The sequence below is a fragment of the Ceratotherium simum genome, chromosome 37 (genome assembly GCF_057802395.1).
Source record: "Ceratotherium simum simum isolate JZ-2026a chromosome 37, ASM5780239v1, whole genome shotgun sequence".
NCBI lineage: Eukaryota > Metazoa > Chordata > Mammalia > Perissodactyla > Rhinocerotidae > Ceratotherium > Ceratotherium simum.
In genome coordinates this window covers 11,120,158-11,143,918 of record NC_141936.1, presented here as the reverse complement: position 1 = coordinate 11,143,918, position 23,761 = coordinate 11,120,158, and the positions used below count along the sequence as shown (strand labels likewise).

At 38.4% G+C, this 23,761-nt stretch overlaps 1 protein-coding gene across 17 annotated transcripts in view; it reads right to left on the bottom strand.

The window, feature by feature from the left end:
* Positions 1 to 5,288: 5,288 nt before the first annotated feature.
* Positions 5,289 to 23,761, bottom strand: part of TRIP12 (thyroid hormone receptor interactor 12) — a 154,090-nt gene continuing 135,617 nt past the window's right edge. For all 17 annotated transcript variants that reach the window (XM_087424728.1, XM_087424727.1, XM_014785371.2 and 14 more), the window contains 9 exons: positions 22,922 to 23,020; positions 15,854 to 15,968; positions 15,403 to 15,557; positions 14,232 to 14,396; positions 10,662 to 10,826; positions 8,970 to 9,083; positions 7,136 to 7,230; positions 6,536 to 6,639; positions 5,289 to 5,827 (listed from right to left, as the gene is read on the bottom strand). In XM_087424728.1, coding sequence (XP_087280854.1) covers positions 5,631 to 5,827; positions 6,536 to 6,639; positions 7,136 to 7,230; positions 8,970 to 9,083; positions 10,662 to 10,826; positions 14,232 to 14,396; positions 15,403 to 15,557; positions 15,854 to 15,968; positions 22,922 to 23,020 — 1,209 coding nt within the window. In that variant the 3' untranslated portion in view covers positions 5,289 to 5,630. The remainder of the gene's footprint in view (positions 5,828 to 6,535; positions 6,640 to 7,135; positions 7,231 to 8,969; positions 9,084 to 10,661; positions 10,827 to 14,231; positions 14,397 to 15,402; positions 15,558 to 15,853; positions 15,969 to 22,921; positions 23,021 to 23,761) is intronic.

Genomic DNA, 23,761 nt, shown 5'->3' with positions numbered 1-23,761 from the left:
AAAGCATCATACCGAAGATGGTAAAACGTGACCTTAGAGCTGACTGAAGTGGTCCAACAAATGCGGAGAGTAAGGGCCAGCAAGGTAGGGGGCATGACTCCAGCCAGGAAGAGGGGAACGTGGCTGTGCCAGGCCTGACTGTCCGGGGCTCTTTCTGCTCCGCCACACGCATTCTCACAAAGCCCTTGACATAGATAGCTCTGTGCAAGTTCTCGTGACGCCTGCATTCTAAGAGCTGTGTGTTCTCCTCCACGAAGTGACGTCAGGACGCACTTTGGGAACAGAACTGGATGAATAGTCTTAACAGAGGCCCCAATTCCCTCATTAAGAAGGAAACACCAAACGGAGCAAGTTGAGCTTTCCTTCCAATACTTTTTAGACAATCATTTCAAATAACCTGCTTCTTTACGGCAACTACCTATGTAACATTAAACTGCACAAACACTGACCTGTCTCTTTAGCAATCTCGACTTGTTTGCTGCCCTCATGTTCCTTAGCGCAATTTTCTTGATAACAATGAATGATTTGATACATACGTCACGTAGAGGATATTAAAATCTATTCCTGAGGCTTGAGTTCCCAGGGAGAGTGCAATTATCCACGTGTGCTTGGGCCTTGAAGCCACAACAGGGTATTGGAGGTACAGACAACTTAGGTGTCTACCAAGGTTGCGTTAAGCCCCAAGGCAAATTCTTGGGGACTAAATGTGCACTTGGGGTTCTGGGGCCTGCTCCCCCTGCAGTTCCTTGCATAGGTAGGATAGCATTTCAGGCACCAGCACTGCCTCTCTTCCAGTCCTTCCCACATAAAGTGGGAGGGGCGGGAACACAGACCAGATAACCTCGAGGTTACTACCTGGCTGAGAACAAGGAACGGTATAGACTTCAGTAAGCATGCGAGTTACGAGGATTGTAATGAAATGGCCTCCACCAAATGCACTGGTCTCAAAAGGGTCTAAAAGGACACTCTCCTTTCTATTGGGATACTGGCCAATAGCTGCCATTAAGATTTAAAACCTTTTCTACATAACCCATTAACCTACCAATATCAATTCACAGAATTACGTCAACCAAAAATGTGATGCTACCCAACCGCTTCCCCCACCTCCCCGAGAATTGGTAATACAGACAGCTGTGCATTGGTTATAAACTTCACACATATGCATCTTGTGGGGTAGGCTTGTGTTTAGTAGCACCTTTCAGCTGCGATTTAAAGTCATTTTACAGACCAAGAGATTTATCAAGGGAAAAATGTGGTTTTATTCTTAGGCAGTTATACCAATATATGTGTGTGCGTGTGTGCACGTGCGCACATAGGCATGTGTGTTGTATATCAGTACATATATATGTATATATTTCACTTGTTCTCTTAAAAATAGCAAAAAAAAAAAACCCCTAAATTCAGTCATCACTCACAAAAAAAAAAAAAAAAAATCCACCTCCTTTGCTTTCCTAAATCAATTCCACTTTTCTTTTTCTGTTTCAATTAAACCCGGACATTTGTCAAGGCCAGTCATGAAAGCCAAGAATGGGGACTATACAGTGTTCCAACCAGGAGGCTCTACTGTCTGTGCACATTGTCAAATATCTCCCAATCCCAAGGGCACCACCTCACCACTGCACAGGAATATCTTATAAAACAAATGTACCTCTCTCTACAGCAACAAGCAAGTACTAGGGTCATCTCTCTGAATATGTCTCCTACAACTTTCTCCACTATCTGCCTCCGAAAAAGGCTAAGATTACTGTTACTTACCACAACACGAAACTTTCCAAAAGCCACCCATGCCAGCATACCACTTCTCAGAAGAACCCTCTAGTTGTGTATAATTTAATAAAACTGACCATGTAGGATAATGCTGTTTATTAAAAATATATTCAGGGAGAAGGAAGTCAGTGCATTTATGCAATTTTACATACACATCTGTAGTTTGAGGTTCCATTATTCCAACAGTTCATATAAATCACTGTTTCAGATAAGAGAAAAAATTGCTTTACACAGGAGATCAGCAATTGGTTATAGGTTTGGTAATATGAGTAGGCTTGTTGTAAAAATAAAACCACCTCTTCCATTATTAAAGAATGTCTCCTTTATGCAGAACAAGTCTTTAGAGTTAAGAACTTTTTCTTGCATAAGAATTAACTTCAAGTTCTTGGAAAACAGCCAATCCTTCGTTTCCTATAAATATAAATGCTCTATTTTGTCTGGAATTTTCTTTGAGGTAACAAAGGAAGCATTCTCCGTGATTTGTCACTAGATTATCCTTTCCCCTGTATGCCAACTACTGCAACGTCAACCCTAAGACTCAGACACACGCATTGCTCAGAGAAGTAGAAATACAGAGTATGACATTTCCAAACAATGTTCTTATTACAGTAGGGAGAAGAAAATGGGTCAAAAAACAAAGCCTAAGATAAATGAATTAAAGGCTTGATCATCTTTGCTAATGAAGAATGAAGAGCACCCAGAATCCCCCAAAAGGATTGGGTTTCTGAATGCACTATTGTGTCTTTCCCCAGCAAGTCTCCTTTCTTAATCACATTTTTTTCTTGGGGTATCAGCGACATTCCCTTCTCCTGAGCTCATACTCACTGATGGGAATCGGGAGCACAGCCTCAACACCCGATGAACTAGAGGGAAGACAAACTTACAATTCACTGGCGATAATCCTTACTGCAGAAAATCAAGAGTTGGATCTAATTTCTTGGATGCAGAAGTTGAGGCTCTGTCCCTCGGCTGTGTGGCCTCTGTGCACAGGACGCCCTGGGAAGTAACTCCAGAACAGGAAGTGACTGTCAGTCAGTCAGCTGCCCGCTCCTTTTCATCTTACGTACCCAACAGCCAAGTGCAGGAAAGAGGGACTTGAGGACACTACCTTCTTCATAGAATGCTAAGGTGAAAGAAAGTTCTCGATCACTACACACACACGGGAACCAGAGCTGAAGCACGGGAAGAGAGAAATCTGTATCCTTACAATGAGGAGCTGTGTGGAAGGCTTCTGCTGGGTTTGGCTAAGGCATCTAGAACTCTCTCCACATCTGTTCCCAGTTAAGACTACCTAGAACTTACAATTCACTTTTTGGGGGACTGGGAGGAGGGGATTACTAAATTTAACTACCTCTTCTTTCCTTCTTAAAGTGAAATACTTAAAAATATGTTCTCATATACAAAGTAGATGAAATTAGAATTATTTAAATAACACAGTCGGTGTTAGCTGTGACAAACATCTGACTGACTCCATCTCAGCAAAAATTAAAGGACAACAGAATCTCAGTCACTACTCAACTGTCTATGTGTGTAAAGCATACTGAGGAATTAGTGCTTGTTGACAGGATTACTAAGCAAACGAATTTAAGGCATAACTGGAATAACAGCAAAGGAAGTTTATGATTTTTCCCTACGATGCAGTATTAAGGCCTCTGCCAAGAGAGATTGCTTTAAAATGGGAAGTCTTCCTGTCCCTAACTAACAGAGGGTCCCACATATTAAGAGTAAGCTAAAGACTAAACTTTTAAACAGATAACTACTGACTTCGAAATACTCAAGCTCCAGAGTTTGATTCAAAACAATCAAATGTACTCATTAGATGCTGAAATCATGAGGCCAAATCTGCCCGGGGCCACAATATGGATAAAATGTCAAATACAGATATTTTAATATGAGACATTACTTAGTTTATACATGTCTAAATTTTAACATAGAACCCTTTAAAAAGTGAGGAACAAAATGCTATGTTCATGCAAAAATCTTTGTGCTTAGTTTGTAAAAAGGTATCAGAACAGTTTAAAACAAACTGGCTCATTCCTGAACACTAATTTCGCTTGATTCAACGGCTCAGCTCCTACGCCGTCTATGTTGTAACAGCAGAAAAGTAACCCCCTTCTTCGATTTCAAGGTAAAGCTGCTCCCTTGCCAGAGCCTCTGCAAGAGCAGGGAGACACGCTCCGAGCTCCTCTTAACGGCTCTGTGTCACTTCCTGGGGGCGCTGCCCAAGTTCACTGTGAAGAGGGGATGCTCCATACAAGGCCATTTAAGTGTAAAATGACAAAAGAATCTAAATAGAACAAGCTGCCAAGTTTCTTTTTTAGTGGTGGGATAGGGAACAAGGGGCTTCTACATAAATACGACTTTGGAACAGTCAGGAAAACAGAAGAAAATTGATTTCTCAAAGTTCAATAAAAAAACAATTAGCTCATCTCATTTTCAAAGACGAATTATGGAAATTCTCTCAAATTTATGCAACAAGCTTAATTTTGAACCTTAGAAAGGAAGGAATCTCCTCCCATTTTCTTTCCATATTTTATGTTCTTCAAGTTGCTATTACAAATTCTTTGAATACTGAAATCAGCCATGACTCAAATCATGGTGATATGGTGATTTACTTGCACTGAAATACATCTACACAATTGAAAGTGATGCATACAGCACAGAACTATAAACAAAAAGGTGAAGCAGATTTTTTTTTATTTTCAGGTAAAAACATTAACCTGATGGATTATTGCAGATTTGAGAAATCAGCACATAAGACAAGTGGACAGAGCATTGCTTACAGGTGCTTTTATCTGTGTCGAGGCGAAGGCTGAACTGTTTGTCCCAAGTTAGCGCTGGGAGGAGGGGGAGAGGAGAATGGAATAAAGAAAGACGATGAACAAAAACTTGAAACCAAGAACAAGGGAGAAAACAATTCTTTTACTCCAACAGGGAATGAAAACTGCTAATTGTGTTTAAAACTTTAAATCAAATCAAAATGCTCTGGCCATAAAATAATAAATACCGGCCAGCCCATGCTGTAGACTTTGTGACCTATACAAAAGAAATGAATGAGCTTTCCTTGCCTCCACTCCAGAGGCTGATGTTGCCAGAATCACTGTGTCAACTGTCCTAGTGTGTCACTGGTACAAGGCCAGTAATACCCTACAACTATGTCAAAACTAAGCTACAAGAAAAGTCTACCTAGTTACTACAGCTGAATTATATTGACAATATATTTCAATTCAATGAATTTTAAATTATATCTTAATTTGAGAGAGAACACGGACCAACAGAAACCCATGGCTAGCGAGAACGTAACAACTGTGAGTGTTGTATACAATAAACTGTGTGAACTGCACAGACAACACATGGATCAGGGAGGGAAAATTAGAGCAAGTGAAAAGCACACGGAGCTAACCTACTACACTGTATTTGTCAAATACACGTGAGCTTCAATTTCTGTACTTATGTACAAGAGTTGTCTTTGGAGGAAACAAATCTGCAGACTTAGCTAGATGGATACACACAGCCCAGAATTAAACTGCACAGCGACATTTATTGTTTCAGCCTGGAAAAACATCCCTTTTTTAAATTTCACACAGCAAAGCAAGTTAAAAACTTCACTCATCAAATAAATGATAACTTAAACAAGAACTTGCTAAAGAAACCTCATCACAACAATGTTTTAGGGCCTGATCACTTTAAGTCCATGGGGCCATTAATGAATATCAACCAAGTGTCTCTTTTATAATCTGCAAGCCGTTTTTCCTACAACAAGAAGGCGTAACATGTTTCCTTGACTCAGGTGATACATTTAGAAAAGAAATCATGATTTTCTTCTTTTGCTGTTATCAGCAGACACTGCATTCTCGCTGTGATCAGGAAAGATGGAACGACTGCTGCCCTTCCCTTGCTGCTATCAACAGTTTTTCACGCATTATCTCAATGCTCGAATAGTCCGGCAACTTAAGATAGTTCACACACGTCATTACAGAGGGTAAGAAGTCATCTGGGTTTTCTGTTGATTCGAATGTCTTCCGGACAATTGTTAAAGGTGGATTCAAACTCCGGAAGCCTGATTGAGAGGGAAGGAAGACAGACCAAAGAACTTAGTAAGCTTACAGGACACATACCAGCTGGCTCAGAGAAAAACATTTTCTCATCTGTGAGAACAATCAGTCTGTAATCACAAGTATCCCCTTTTTTATGCTATTATCAGAAACATTACACTGCTCTGCTGTATAATATTATCCCCCACACAAAGTATTCTTTCTTGCTTGGTAATTATACCTACACAATCAATACACATTTAGTGTATGGAATCTGGTACCTGCTTTATTTAACATAAAAAGTCATTGTATAACATGGAAGCAAACAGTTCTTTATGCCTTCTGACTTTTAAAATAGATTACCAATTCAACTCCTATTAGGACTCTTTCTGAAAAACCAGACTTTAGAATGCATTCTCATCTAAGTCATCTAAGAGTTTATAATGTACAGATGCTTGAGAATTTGGATTTTATCTAGAAAAACAGCATTACATGTGCATTAGTAACCCTACTTCAACGTATTTAAGACAATTCCTATGAATTCCCCTGCCAGCGATCTCTCTTAATATACTCCAAAACAAATTAAACACTTAGAAACATTATGATATTGGAATAACTAAAGGGCACTCTAAGTCAAATAAAGAATATCCAGCTACTGATACTGAAGTCTCACCCACACACATATACGCCCACCCACAGTTAGAATAAACGCCAGGAATCAACATCATACCCACCTCCAACAGGCAATCTTGGGCTACCTGTCACAAACTGGAGAAATAACCTCTGTTGCTCATTATCAAAACTACTGAGAATCTCAAACAAGAACTTGACAGCCCGACTATAACAGAAAGAAATACACCAAAATTATTCCATCATTTTAAAATGCAGTTTTGAATCACACCACATGACTGACCCTCACAATTAGCTAGAGACTATCAAATTCAAATATGACTACATATGAATTCACATTACAATGCACTCTGAAATCAAATTTGTTTCTGTTGTTACAGCTGGAATTCAAATGCAATGATTACTATTGTGATAAATAAGACTTGTCTGGGATTGCACAGATATTTCCATTTTATTATATATAAAATCTGTATTCTACCCTTTCCCCCTCCCCACCCATTTTCACAGAAATACTTCAAAAAGAACCCTGTGGGTCCTGAAGTTGTAGTTTTGAGAGAAATAAGGCCAAAATATCAGAAAGCCTTCTTTAATAGGTAGACCAATTTTAAAATGACCCTCCTCCCTTGTTGTGGTTTATGAAATATATATATGCATCACCACAGTCTTGACTACCAACTGAAAACCTGGCGGCTCCCAGTACTCACCTGTCATGCGTATAACCGTGATCTGGCCTGCAGCATTCCATCAGTGTCTTTGCATCCCAAGTGTCTGCTTTACTGCCACACAGGAGCTGATCCAGCTGTGTGTTGAAACAAGGGTAATGAGTTATTAAGACATAGCTGCATAACTGAGGACAATGCATACAACATGCTCCGTTTTGTAGAATGCCATATGAACGTCTACATGTACCAAAGAAGAGTATCATTATCAAAACCTTCTGCTCAGGCCCTCTTTATATAATGTGCTCTTCTACTGTATGTATAGATTCAACCTCCTCCTCAGTTGCACATGAATAGGTACCCTGCCCATGTGCAGGGACTAGGTTCTAGAGAAGCCTTTCATCTCAAACAAAACCTACAAACCCTAGATTTGAGTTTTCCTAACTCTTCTCATTTCTTTAGAGGCTTTAACTTGATAGCCTACTTCTAACCAGGAAGATTTTATAAATCCTGGCTTTTAGAAACACAAGGGTACACAATAACAGAAGCCAAGAAACAGAATACTGAGCTGGAGAGAGAAGCGGGAGAAGAAAGTCCAACTGAGACATAGCAGACGGGTGGGTTTTCACACTTTGTAAAGAGAGGCACATCTATGCCATATGGTTGTTTGGGGTTGGATGGGAACCAAGCTAGCCATTACAGAAAGAACATCAGAAAGCAAGAAATGCTTATGTGTCCTTGGAAAATCTAACATTTTCAAATTAAATCATCTTTTCTCTGGTTAACTGCCCATTTGTAGAATGACTGCATACTTTGAAAAAATCCAATTCAGGGCATATGAAATTTAATATCTTCTCTGTGTCACTCACTGTCAGGTACGTTATGTACCCTGTTCAGGAAGACAGAGGTTATCCCAACGTTATGGATGAGGCAGTCAGAGCAGACAGAACAACTTGGATAAGGACACACAGCTAAGCAGCGGGGACCAGGACTCAAGTCCAGGAGCAACACTTCTGCTTTCAATTTCAGGCGACACTTAGTGCCGAAAAGTGCCAGGGACACCACTTGCTTTGACAGGCAGCAAATCACAGTGGACACAAAAATAATAACTGAGATTAAAATGCTAAGTCATTCAAAGATTCAGCCAGTAATGAAAGTGTATTCTACAGTGACTATTCAAAATATACACAAAAAGGTTTCCCAACCAGGGAAACCTAATACCTTCTAGACCCTTTCTATGACATCTCACCACCATTGAGTAATTCTTTAAGATTGTTCTACGTTAAGTAAAGATGGCTGGAAAAAAACCATCCACATCAATTCATTTTTTTCCATTCTCACAAGTATTCCCTGAATACGGCAATTAGCTAACTTGCAACATTTCCTTAAAATCTCAATCATGAAACAATGTCTCATCTAATGCAGGAAGTTCAGTCAAAAAAAAAAAAAAAAATGCAACCTCCTCAGTGTCACTTTCATGACTGTGGACGCACAGCTCTCCCCACCAGCAGCAAGAGTACAGAAACCTAAGTTTATTCTCCACGGAGCAGCTTGGAGGGTCTCAGCTGACAACGATGCTATGCTTAACCACATGTGGACCCCACTCCCTCTCTAACATTTAATACTTATATTTAATATTTAGATTATTTGTAATATAAAATATAATGTTATATTTAGATTATACTTAATTTTAATATTCTTCCTTGCTCAGGAAATGATCTCATCTTTCCCAAACATCCACCCCTGGCTCCCAAACCGGTTTTTTTTCATTTGTTTGCAACAATAGGGTCTTGGATGAAATAGCACGGAGATACTCCACTAAGATAATTATAGGTACAGAACTAGAAATGACCATTTCTTCCAGACATAAGCTACTCACTTCTTCCGGGTAGAAGTACTGAAGATGACTGAGTGGGAAGACTGATTCAAATCCATCTCTGAATGAATCAAATTGCCTGGAAACGCCTTCATTTAGTGCCCAGAATATAACCAGCTGCAAAAAGAAAAGTCTTCTAAAAACTGTGACAGATTTCAAATCTCTTTCCTATTTACTATTGGGCAAAGTACAGTGAAATATTCTTCCTGATCACTCTTTTTTATTTTTTTTAAATAAGTCATTAAGTCTTTAAAATATCTCCCAGAAAACGGTATAAGTTAAAAGATCAGTCAGGTCAACATCTAATTCAGGGCCTGGCCAATAAGGAAACGTAAAAAATGCAGTGTGCATTTTAAAAATTCATTTACGTAAAATCCCTATGGTAAAGAGTTATATATTACCCTACCAGATAAGAACTTCCCAAGAGGATAAAATGTTACTGAGAATTGAAGATAAAGTTTCAAGATTCACAATTACCACTGTTAAGTGTTTTTCATTTCTTTTTTTTTTTTGTGTGTGTTTTTCATTTCTAATGTGAAATTTTTAGTTCTAAATCCTGTTAAGTTCTTAGAACCCAACCCTTCTGCAGTGTGTGTCTCCATTTAGAAAAAGGCAAACTCTGGAAATGCAGCCACATGAAATTTAAAGGTAACAGAAAGTATGTGTTATTGGTCCAACGTTATCTAGTCATCACTGACTTTGGCTAACCCATTGGGTTAAGAAATAGAGGACACGTTCAGATAAAAATGAAAACAATAGTGTTTGTTGATAGAAAAAGACAAGCATTATTACAAATTATTTTTAGAGAAACTTAATCTGGATGTTAACTCATCATTTGCTAGTAAGCTGCAAGATGAGCTTTCTCCAAGTTAGGAAAAGAAACAGGTAGTATAAGAAGAGTCCTACCGAATATTAGAAGAATTACTATGAATCACAGAACTGTTAGGCAGACTAAATAATATCTGAGATCCTCTGCTATCTTCTTTCTCTCAAGCTGATGAAGAAACCAGAGCAGAAATTTTTCAGAGGCTCTATCTAAAGTCTCACACCAAGGCAGTGGAACGGTCAGGTCTAGGTGTAGGTGGCATTTTGTCTTGAACCCAATGTTCTTTCCACTCAATGTCAGGAATAAACTAACTTTTCAAAAAGTAGTAATAAAAGATCTATATAGGTTATAATTTAAAAATATAATCTGTATTCAATACAAAATTGTTTTTTCTTAATTTAGCAAATACAGCCAAGGACCATGAATTAATAATTTGAAAGGCCTCACCAAACCCATAAACGTATGTGTGTTGGAGGCAATTCTGTGAAGTTAGCTGGCTTGATAGGCAGAAATGCAGTTTAGCGAGAACACAAGTGATGGCTCCTTTTCACTGATTTCTTCTTAAATTAAGAAAATGTGATGTTATTAGATAGTATTCAAGCTTGAGGGTGCGAATTTAAGGTTACATAAGGGATCAGGAAATATCTGACATGTTCCCTCATGAGCAAACAGAAGCTAAGCCTTGAAAAAATGGCTTTCACGCAGTGGCCCCGGGTCTCGAAGGTCTCAAACCAGTCCGGGCAGGCAGCTAACAGACACCGCCTGTGCTTCCTTGGACGGGTCCTCCCTCTCCGTCAGAGTAGCACCCAAAGGCAAAGCCCTGCATCGCCACAGCAGGCCTTCTCCCAAAGAACGCCACGATTACATACTCTTAGATACTCCTCTAAATTGTGGATAGTGACTGGTATATCCTTTCCTCCTTTCTTCAGCTCGATGTTGGGAAAACCTGGCAGAGTGAAATCCAATCCTAGATCTTCCACTGAGCAGCCGTTCATCGTCAGGGTTTCTAATGCATATTGTAGACTCTCTTTGGTCTAAAAAGAAGGGAGGGGGGTTGTCAAGCATAGTAATTCACTCAATTATGTTTTTGTTTATAAAAGATATGCTAATAAATTTTTCGGGTTCCTTTGGCTCTTGGCCTATTTATTTTTCCTTTTTTTGGTCATAATCTAAATGTGAACAAGGTACTGAGATCACAAAGGAAATAACCTTAAACGCTTCAGAATCCAACTATTTTTATATGGGAAAACAAGATCACTTGAGTGTTCCTCCATAATGAGATGTTTGCTACTCAATTTGACCTTATTCAAATCAGATTCATAGAAAGGCCATAATAGTTTGCATAATGGTCAATTTAAGAGCGTGGACTCTAGAGCCAGACAAACTTGTCATAAATTCTAGGCTAATCTTAATCAATCTAATATATGTATATAGCAAATACTGAGTAATACAATACAGTAAGGAAATTGTAAATACAAATAATGCACGATCCAGGAATGGTAATTAACTTTTTTCCCCCTGCAAAAAGCTGAAGTCTAAAAAATACCCTGGAGATTCTTTATTCAATACCTTGAGGCCTAGCATAACAAATCTGTATTCATACAATAACACTGTGATGAAAAAAGGCTCCAACAAAGCCCTAAGAAAAGTCAGGTCTTACTCTAAAGACAAATGTTAAAAGCAATTTGTATTATTCACTTTTTTAAATGCTTAAGATTTTATAAAAAGGCTTATATACAATATTATTATTTTTTTTAGATTAAGGATCAAAGACCAACATGCAAAACTGTACATTCTATCTGAAAATGATGGTATCCAGTACAGGAGAAAGAAAGCAAATGGTTTTCTGAATTGGACATGCCCCAAAGTATGCAAGTCCTAGAGGCTAAACAATCAAGGTGCAGAAAATTAGTCATTTAAACTAAAAAAGATTAGAAAGTTCTGATTAATAAATTAATCATTTTTTAAAGAGGAGAATGAAAGCTGCTTAGGATTCCAGATAATTCAAAATACAAAGGAGATAGCAGCACTATTTAAGATTAAGGTAACATATAGTTGTTGAGGATTACGTCCATTTTTACTTCTCTGCAAAAACTCATGTTTAGGTCTCTCTCAGTTTCAGGTGCATCATTCGATGACACCCAAAGAAAGGCTTTTCAATTTTACATTTGAAATATTCTTTAGCAAGAAGACTAAAAAAATCACATCAAATAAAAAAAGCTCTCCATTTTAATGTTCTCCCACTGGAAGGCTCTCAAAACTGACCCCCAGCACCTGTCACAGATGAAGGCAATCACTGCTGTGCTAACAGAAGAGCTTTCCTCCCACAGCTACATAAGACGTATCTGACTTGTAAAGGTCTGCATTACAAAACGTACCATAGACAGGAATCTAGAGCATACGATATGTCCTTGAGATGTTTAAAAGGAATTCACTGTTCGTTTCTCTAGACCTTAAATACTAAATTGAAAGCTAAGCTTTAGCCCATTTTCCATGTATCTTTCAAGAATTTAAACTACCAAGTGGAACCTCAGCCAGGACGACTTGTTCCATCTGTATGCTTTATAAAATGACGAGGTAGGTGTTTCAGAATACCACCAATCCTCACGCTCTGGGTCAAAGTGGGTTAATGCACTAAATCAGTTTCTGGAGTGCAGTTTGTGTGCCATGCATTTTATACTTTTAAACTGACAACCTCAGGAATAATAAAGATTAGAGGAACAAATCTCAAAAGATTTGAGGAAGAGAACTGTGGCAACACACCGCACTGCAGACAAGGATACACAACAGAGCTTGCAGCACGTGTCCGAGCGCGGACTCCAGGGCACACAGCCTGGGTTTGGATTTCGGCTCTTCCACGCTCCAGATATGTGACTTGGGCAGGTTACTCAGCCTAGCTGACTTGGGTCTCTCACGTATAAAACAGGGATAACAGAAATACCTAAATCTCGCGAGGCTGTTGTGGATTAAATGAATCAATACACTGGAACAGCGCCATGAGTTTTACTTTCCTTCTTTTTCTTCTTTTATGGGTGAGGGAGCAACATTTACCTAAGAGATGATCCTAAATATGACTGTAGTAGTTTAAAATTTACAAAGTTGGTAAGCATAAACCTAACTGGTTCTAAAAGTCCTAAGACAACAGATGTATGGAAAAGACGAACTGGGCCTCTTTAAACACCCATATCTCTTAATAAACTTATTTTCCCAAAAAATCACCAATTAGTAATTACCAATATGGGAGATAAAATGAATTCCCTTACAAATCATCTTCACAAATAAAAAGGCATTCTAAAACCCATCTACTGTATAAGCTCCTCTCCATCTTATCAAGAGAGATGCTACTTTCTCTCACTATAGAATCTCCTTAATTCTCTATTCTTACTTTACACAATTTAAAAATGGGAGTTGATTTAATATTTGTCCATGTTACTTGTCCAAACATAAGCTACTTGAATCTGTGCCACTTTAATACAACTAATACAACTTTGTCTTCTTCTAATGTCAGATACAGAACCACTATTAATCTCATACTGAGTCAAGTGATTTTCTAATCTATTACTAATATATTAAAGATATACATTAATAACTAAAGCTCAAGACTACCTACGAGAGCTAACAGAGAAACCTCAACATGTGTTACCAAGAAACAGTGGACACTTAGCATGACCTTTAAAAATATCTTCCTGAGATCTCTCTAGAAAACAAGTGGACTGTTCCTAAACTAAGCTACCTTTCTGGAAAAATTAATCTGTCATGAGAACAGTTTTACTGATTCAAATGCTTACTAAAAAGCATTCATTATGATGTAGCATCTGCCCAGATACACACCATCCATCTAAAATTTATTATAATAAACAAGAGCCTTAGGGTTTCAGTTAGGAGTGTATTTTATTTGTTAATCAAGCTCTTTATTCATCACATTTTTTTTTGTTTTTTGTTGTTTTTTTTTTGTGAGGAAGATCAGCCCTGAGCTAACATCCATGCCAATCCTCTTCTTTTTTGCTGAGGAAGACTGGCCCTGAGCTAACATCTATTGCCAATCCTCCTCCTTTTTTTCCCCTTTTTCTCCCCAAAGCCCCAGTAGATAGTTGTATGTCATAGTTGCACATCGTTCTAGTTGCTGTATGTGAGATGCGGCCTCAGCATGGCCGGAGAAGTGGTGCGTCGGTGCGAGCCCGGGATCCGAACCCAGGTCGCCAGTAGCAGAGTGCACACACACAACCGCTAAGCCACGGGGCCGGCCCCCATCACCTTTTGTTGTTACAGGTCATCTTACTCACTATAAAATCATATTTCAGTTATTATAATAAAAAAATTAAACTTGTCTAAAATAAAACATTAATTACTAGGTCAAATACAAACCATTTAACAAAGACTTCATCTTTCTATAATAAGAAACAGATTCACTTGACCGTTTCCTCATCTTCTAAGCCTACCTGGGATTTATCTTGTTCAAGTCTCTTCTTCTGTCTGACAATGTCTTCTAGGTGATACACTGATCTGGCTACAACTGGGTCAATGTCAAACAAATCATGTGATGTCAGTGAAGTTTCCTGCCGTAGCATCCACTTATAAAAGGGTAAGCCAAGGGGAAGGTCCACCTGAAAGAGAATACGCAAAATATCTTAACAGTCACATTAAGCTTCTAGAACTGCCTCAATTCTATAACTGACACTTCAAGAGGTCATTTAAAAAGGTCAAGTAATCCCCAGGAAAAAAAACATATTTAGCAACTGTTTCATTACATGAAACTGTCCCCATTCAAATTACATTTGGGGCCCTGATATTGTAAAAAATTTAGAACATTGAAGAATCCTATTTAAACACTGAACCTAAAAAGGAATTTTTCAATGATGGACATATATTCTCCATAAGGGCCTCAACACCAAGAGATGTTTAGAGGAATCTTACTCTATTTTGGGCCAAATAAACTTAATTCCAGTGTAGTCTGTATTACTGCATATTCAGAAGCAAGAGAGGTTAAAAGGAAGAACCAATTAAAGTCAAAAAATGGAACTTCTGAAACAACTGATCAACAGCCCATTCTTCAGTTACAGTCAAATTGTAAGCTTGTGAATTTGACATCAGATGAAAATTTCTTACACATACTGATACTGACAAAGTATCTAAGAAAATGTGAGAAGAGAAAATGAAGAAAAGTCCAGAAATATTCAAACCTCTGTAAATACTGATTTTTTTGCTTATCTTTACTCCAGCATTCTAATGGCAATTTACTGTAGTTTAACTACATGCTCATGCTCTTTGCTACTGAATTAAAAATCTAATGTCAAACACTTAAAAAATATATAATTAAAACCACCCTTAATGTTGCCTGAATCTCTGAACCCTGGCTACGAAAAGAATGATCCACAGACCAGCACTTGGGTATCACCTGGGAGCTGGTATGAAAAAGCAGAATCTTGGGCCTCACCCGTGACGTAGTGAATCAGAATTGGCTTTTTAAACGAAATCCCCAAGTAATTCACATGCACACTAAAGTTTGTGAAGCACTGTTTTAAAATACAGCATTAAGTAAAGGGCATTAAAGTACTTTCATGGAACATAGGTACAAAAAAATTGTAGAAAAGCAAATAATCCTAAACTTACCAGTCTGAAATCCATGATAGCCTTGGCCATTAATTTTCCTAAGAAGCGAAACTTCATCTTAACCTTTGCGATATGAGCTGGCTTAGCTGTCCTACCGAAGGGAAGCGCAAACAGGCCCTGGAGGTTTTGAATATACTTGGTCCCTTCTTGGCTTCCTGTAAAATGAGCACATCACCAAACTTTAGATGCTATTTCCCAAAAGAAGACAAAACTTGGTAATTAAGACATTTAAGAAATTCAGTATTCTCAAAATCAGATAGCAGATCACTGAATGAAGTCTTCTAGAGCTGAGAGGGCCTCCCTTATTTGATAAATGAGAAAACAAAGGCTAAAAGAAATTAAGGTCAGAGAGCACGGTCCTCTACTGTAAGTTAAATATATTTAATGAACTCTAAGGACCCTTTACCTGATCTGAATAACACAAATTGACTAATCCACAGATTAATATTACCTTTTGGATTGCTAAGAGTTACTTCTTCACCTCTCCAGAGACCCAAGTCAGCTCTCTGTAGTTCCTGAGATACAAGTGCATAAAACTCCAGTGTAGGCCCAAGACCTGTACCAACCTGCAGAAGAACAAAAGTAGAACAATTACAAATTTTAGAATTTGTGCTTTTTTTTTAAACCGCCAAACTCTTGGCAATGTGGGTACTAATAGCGACTATTTATCAGGATGTATTAGAGATTATTTCCCAAACTGACCTGATTGTACTCCTTCAGTCTTGGTCACCTGGAACAAGAACTAGCACCTCTTTATTATTTCCTACTCCGTGCGGCCCCAACATTTTAATTGTATGGCCCAAGCTTGTATACTGACAGAAGTAATGCTGTAGCTATCTATCTTATCCTCAGGGAATAAGATGGCATTGTCTGCATTTGGATCTCTTTCTTGTTCTCTGTTACACGGAAACCAGCTCAAATGTCACCTCCTCAGGAGCAGCATCCTTGTCGGCCTAAACAGTTCCTTTGCTCCTTTTTTAGGACTTACGTTTCAGTTACTTAAAAAAGTACTTATCATATTACACTGCCAGGATTTCAATCGTATGCTAGCATGGCTCACTTGAGGGTAACTTTAATTCACCTTTGTATCCTCTATAGTGCCTGGCACATGCCAGCCATTTAAAAGAGGTTCGTTGAATAAAACTCAAATAAGGGAGGGTCTGAGTCCGTGTCAGCGCCCACAGGGCTAACTTAGCCTCAGAGAGTCCTTCAGTGCTTCTCAAGCCGCGTGGTGCACTGGAATCCTGACAGCTTTATCCATAAGCACATGTGGGGGTGGGTATGTCGTGAAGATTCTGATTTCATAGATCTGGTTTACAGCCTGGGCACTAGTATTTTTAAACACGCTCCAAAGGTACAGCCTTGAATGAAAACCGTTCCTCCATGAGACACATGATCCTGGGGCAGTGTTCACAGCCTCATTATTCCTTCATGTTCTATCAAGGTTCTACCTGCTCAGGCCATAAATTAGATATGCAGCTAATGTCAAGTTAATACCAAAATTTATAGGCTAAATCTAACCACAGTCCTGTCAAGAAGGTTAAGTTTCACTTACACATTATTTGCAAATAATGGGCATTACTTTACCGTTATCACAGTTACTTTTAAAAAGTATCCACACTAGCTTAAAAGATTAGTTGTGGTCCACAAAACGTTTAACTCTAACTTTCCAAGCAGCGATCTGCCTAGACCTGGTGGCGCTTTCCTGATCCACTCCATCCTTTTGTTGCTATTCCATAGCAGTAAATGGCATCCACATTCACCCCATGCTCCAACCAAAATCCTGGAAGCTTCCGGGACTCTTCTCTTTCTTACTCCCCACATTCCAACCCACCATTAAACACTGTTCGCCCCACCTTCCAAATATATTCTCAACTGGTTGCCACCATCACCTCTTATCTGGTCTATTGCTAAACCTCCTAAATGGTCTCTGCACCAGCATTCTCGGCATCTCATACTCTAGTGTCACAGTGCCAAGAGTGATCCTTATAAAGCCTAAGTTCACGTCATTCCGCTGCACCCTCCAAGGGCTTCCCATCCTACTCAAAGCAAAAGCTCAAGTTCTTAGCACAGCCTGCATGTCCCACATGACCCCTTCCACCCCTTGACTCCTACTTCCAACCACAGTCATCCTGCAACAGGCCAGGAATCTGACAGGCCAGGAATGCTGTCTCAGGGCTTTTGCTTCTCTGTTCTTTTGCTAGAGATACTCTTCCCCCAGATAGCAATGACTCACCTCTGTTGAAATGTTACCTTAGACTACCCTATCCCCTCTCTGTTACACTCCATCTTCTTATTTTGCTTTATTTTTCTTCATGACAGTGCCTAACACACATATGTGCTTGAGTATGTGTGTATTAGCCTCCCCAAACTAAAGGAAAAGCTCCATGATGGTAGAGACTTTGTATATTTTGTTCTCCATTGAAGCCGGGGCATTGGAGGAGAGAGAGGAGGGGAAAGAAGAGGGAAGCAAGGAAGAAAAGAAAAAACTGCAGTAACATCTGGTATCCACCAGATGGTGCTTTAAAGCCAGTTAATTCTTTCTTCCTTTAGCATAATTACATATCTAGAAATCACAGATCAAATCAGTGTATTTCCTTCATCCAAATATTGTTATTTCTAAAGTTAAAATAGACTTGACTTAAAATATTTAATGACCTGGGTATCACTGTAAACACTTTCATCACAGTGAGTCTCTGTGAGGGTGGAAGGACCAGGTCACATCTGCTCTGGCAATTCACCCCTACCCTGGGCTGGCCAGTAGCCCTGCAGATCAACCTGATCTTTTCAGGAATCTTTGTTCTACTCAGCCACTCCACTAAAAAGGTAGGTACTTTGATTTTTTGCTTCATTTGTTTTTAAAGGAAGGAAAAGCATAAAGCTCTAGAAAAACAAAAACATAAAAACAAGTTTGACAACCTGTCTTATTTAAAACTTTGAAAGTCTTTTTCTTTCAAAAGCTAATACTTATATACTAGCACTTATGTGACAGCCAATGTTCTAAGTGTTTTACACATTTTAGTGCATTTAATCACTCTAACAACACAATGATGCAGGTACATTTATTATGCCCCTTGTTGAAATACCACTGAGGAGTCTACACAACTAGTAAGTGGTGGCACCAGGCTCCACAATCCAAGCTCCTAACCTTTCACCATTCCAGAGATTGCGTCATTTGTAGCCCCACCCCTGGGGCGTGGTGACTTTCTGAGCCCAGAGACTGATTTAGTTCTTTCCTGGCTTAGCAATCATCTCTATTCAAGAAGGAGCCCATTTTGATCTGACATTTTAGATTAGGATTCTTCTAAAGGTAGTAAAAAAGCCCTCCTAATGGACACCAGCTGACTTGTATGGTTGAATTTGATTTAGAACCTGAGGCTCTATGCATATATAAAGCCAGCACTCCTCCCATCCCCTCATCTCCAATGAAGTCAGCTCCTGGAATCTCTTCCAGAGTCAATAGGTAAGACTCATCAATGAAGATCATAAAATTGTGATTTCTGTATCAGCAATTCAACCTTGATCCTTAGAACAGTGTGATGCTATTCTGAACTTGTCCAGGTTTCACGTAAGATGCAATTTGAACAGAGCCATGAAGGTGAGAGAGAAGACAAATAGCAAGAGAAAAATATGTTGGAGTAAAAAAGTAGAAAGCATGTTTAAATAAACTAAGCAGATCAAGTCGACCAAGACCAAGCCAAGTAAAGGTCTTGTAGTTTTAGGAATAAGAAATCCAGACATGTAAACATATAAGAACTACATCCTCTGAGAAACAGACATGATCAGGGTGGATTCAAAAGAAGATCCAAATTTCTTATCCCAAGCAGTCAAGGCCTCCATTTCATCTCCCCTGCCTCCCATCACTTCCGGAGCAGTTACTCACTCCCTCTTGCCACTAACCACCAAGCGAGATCCTTCGCTCAAGCCACATCCTTTGGTCCTTTAAACTCTGCCCCTCTCTTCTATTAAGGTCTAATTCAAGGGCTTACCTCTCCTTCCGGGCTTCCCCACACACCCAGGACAGCGCTCCTTATCCAAAAGCCTCATTTACTTGGAACCTATACCACTTATTTGCCACACCTGTTTGTACCTTTGTCCTACATCTTCCCAACTACAACGTAATCCTTTGAATGCAAGAACTCTGCCGTAACCTGGTTCTTTAGCACATCACATACTTCCCAACTACTTAAAAATTTTAATTTTGATGACTGAATACTCTTTTTTTTTTTTTGGATATGAGGAAGATCAGCCCTGAGCTAACATCCATGCCAATCCTCCTCTTGTTTTGCTGAGGAAGACTGACCCTGAGCTAACATCCATGCCGACCTTCATCCACTTTACGTGGGACGCCGCCACAGCATGGCCTGACAAGTGGTATGTCAGCGCATGCCAGGGATACAAACTCTGGCCGCCAGCAGCGGAGCGCACGCACTTAACCACTATGCCATGGGGCCGGCCCCTACTGAATACTCTTAAGTTAACATTTCAAAAGTCTTAATGAGAAGGATAAAATGCTTAGGAAAATGAATAAAAAAAAAATCAAAGCCATGATTAAAATTACTTAGATAACTACAGATACATTGTGGCTTACACTGCTTCATCTATAGGTACTTACCACGAGCCAGGCACTCTTCTAACTCTTCACCATATGAACTCAGTCACAACTGTGAGGTTGTACTATAACCCACATTTTATAGGGATGAAAGGTGAAGAGCAGAGTCGTTGGCTATTACAAATACATAATCACTATAATGGAAGGTTTGGAATTCTGTGTCCACAAGCGTTTCCTAAGTCTAAAAACTCAAGTTTTATCTTAAAAAAAATCAGAGGAAAGTATCCCCAAAAGACTCAATACTTCAGTTAAACTATATAAAAAGTCATTATTTGAATCTTTTGGTGTACTTCCTGGCTTTTTAAGAGCATTTCAAACGAAATAAAAGACAAAGATTAGAAAGAAGTAAAACTGTCTTTTTTCACAGACCACGATTATCTACAACATGAGTCAGCAAACTACAGCCTGTTTTTGTACAGTCTGCAAGCTAAGAATGGTTTTTACAATATTAAATGGTTGAAAAAATCTTGACTACTTCACAATGTGTGAAAATTATATGAACTTCAAATCTCAGCGACCATAAAGTTTTATTGGAACACAGCCATGCTCATTCATGTCTGTATTGTCTACGGCCACTTTCAAGCTACAAAGACAAAACTGAATAGTTGTGATACAGACTGTATGGCCCACAAAGCCTGAAATATTTACTATCTGGCCCTTTACAGAAAAGTTTCCCAAGCCCTGGATCCACAATAATCCTAAATGATTTTTAAAAAGTTATTAGAACCAATAATTAAGTTTATCAAGGACACAGAAAACAAGGTCAATATACAAAAGTCAACTGTATTTCTATACACTAACAGCAACTGGAAACTGAAATGAAAGAATTATTTTCAACATCATCAAAAAACATGAAATATTTCAGGAGAAATTTAACAAAATATATGCATGAAAGACCCCTAGACTTAAGTTATGAAGCATACTGAGAGAAATTAAAGAAGACCTAAATAAGTGAAAGACTACACTGTGTTCATGGATTGGAAGACTCCATACTGTGAATGTCAATTCTCTCTCAAACTGCTCAAGATGCAACCTCAATCAATCCCAATCAATATCCTGTCAGACATTTTGTAGACACTGACAAGCCGATTCTAAAATTTACATGGAAATAAAAGGGATTGAGAACAACCAAAATAACTTTGAAAAATAAAAACAAAGTTGGAGGACTCATACTACCTGATTTCAAGATTTCATTTAACTATAAAACTACAGTAATCAAAAGTGTGTAGAGTAATAAAAAAGAATAGAAAATCCAGAAACAGATCCAAACATTCATATCACCTGATTTTCAACAAAGGCGCCAAGGCAATTCAATAGGGGAAAGTATAGTCTTTTCAAACAAATGGTGCTGGAAAAATTGAATAGCCTATGTTCAGAAAAAAAGAACTTTTAACCTTTATACTTTATACTATATATAAAAATTAACTCAAAACGGATCAGAGGTCTAAATATAAGAGCTAAAACTATAAAACTCCTAAAAAACACACAGAAAAAAAATCTTTGAGACCATGGGTTAGAGGAAAATTTCTTAGGATACAAAAAACACAAAACAGAAAAGAAAAAATAGATAAACTGGATTTCGTCAAAATTAAAAACTTCTGCTCTTTCGAAGACATTTCATAAAGAAATGAAAAGTTAAAATCATAGACTGGAAGAAAATACTTGCAAAACACTTATCTCATAAAGAAACTGTATCCAGAACATATAAAGAACTCTTTAACAACTCAATGATAAAAGAAAAACCAATGAAGAAGTGGGCAGAATTCTTGGACACTTCTCCAAAGAAGACAGATGCATAAATGAATGGCCAATGAGGAATACAAAGATAATCAATGTCATTAATCATCAGAGAAATACAATTTAAACCACAATAAGATACCACTATAAACCCACCAGAAGAACTATTAAAGACTGGCAACACAAAGACTGGTGACCACGTGATGCAACTGAAACTCACATACTACATTATTGGTGGGAGTGAAAAATGGGACAGCTACTTTGGAAAACAGTTTGGTGTTTGGTGTTTCCTATGAAGTTAAAATATCTTACCAAAAGACTTAGCAATTCAACCCTGAAGTATTCATCCAAGAGAAATAAAATCATATGTCTATACAAAGACTTGTAAACAAATGTTCATAGCAGCGTTATTCATAAGAGTCAAACACTGAAAACAACTCAAATGTGCATCATCTGGTGATCAGATAAACATACTACGGTTTATCATCTAATCGACGATCACTTATCACACAGCAATAAAAGGAGACAAACTGATACATGCAACAACACAGATGACTCTCAAAAGCATTAGACTAAGTGAAAGAAGAGTAACACACATGGCTACACACTGTATGATTCCATTATTATAATATGTAAAGAAGACAAAACTATAGGGACAGAAAACAGATCAATGGTTGCCAGGGACTGGGGGTGGACTGACTCTGCAGAATTTTTGTGGTGATGGGATTTTTTTTTTAATCTTCATGTGGTAGTGGTTAAAGACTGTATACACTGGTCAACTCTCAGAATTGTGAATCTTAAAAGTGCGCATTTATTATAAATAAGCTGTATCTCAGTAAACCTGATTTTTAAAAAAGCAGTTCAAACATTTTGAAAGTTAGGTTTCAAAAGTTAAAGTTTGAAAGTTTAAAACATCCTTTTACTTACTTAACCTAAAAATTACACAAACATTTGCTCTTATGCCAGGAAAAAAACCTCTTTTATTATACAATTTGACCTTGAAAAATGGAGACCTTAGAACAAATTACTCAAGAGAAAACAGAGCAAATCTCAAGTGTTTAGATAAATTTCCCAACTGTCTTTTAGAATTCCACAGAACCAAGAAACTCTAATGACATCTCATCAGGAGCACAAGCCAAGCTAGAAACTGTCACAGACTCAGGAGCTCACCTCATTTTCATACTGGATTTCTAACATGGCCCGTGAGCTGCCGAGATCCTGCATCACAGACTCCGCTTGTTTCAGCAGCTCCTCTCTGTTCACAGTACGCTGCAAAAGACAGTACAAACGTGAGGAAACTAAGCTCAATCACACTTAATAAACAGGTGGCATTTCTCGAAGTTTTAAAAAAAAAAAAAAATCCTTTCAACTGTTAAATTATTTCTTTAAAAAAGCACACTTCAGAAAAGGGTAAGAAATAGTTGCACTGCTACAAACATCAACAGCACCCTGATATTCATGAAGAAAAGCCAGGTGTAAGTGTAATTACTATCTTGAGCCCATGGCAAGTTCAGAAATTTCAAGTCGGAGAAGAAAGAATCTCTGTAACCTTGCCAAACATCAACGCAATCAGGGCTGCGGCTCTGTGAAATCTCCCTGGGTACATTTATAGATGATGGAGAAAGAGGGATGGAGGTCACAGGTGAGCTGGAAACCTACTGGCTCTGACCGGCAGAGATCCTGCAAACATCCACCAATGAGATTCATGGGAACAAGAATGGTAGATTTCCAAATTCTACCAACACCATTGCTCATGAAACCCTAATGATACCAAAAAGATAGGAATAGCAAGGTTTTTTTTTAAGTACAATGTTGTTTGTTTTGTTTTGCTTCTCATTCCTTCCACTCCCCTTTTTTTTATGTCATTACTACTAAGGGCTCTTATGAGACTTGTGGAGATAAAGGTTTTAGGAAGACAGACTTGAATAAGAATCCTCAGCAAGAAAGAGGCAGATGAACAGAGAAGTCATAAGTAAAAGGCAGTGCTGTCTCAGAAGTACAGGACTGGGT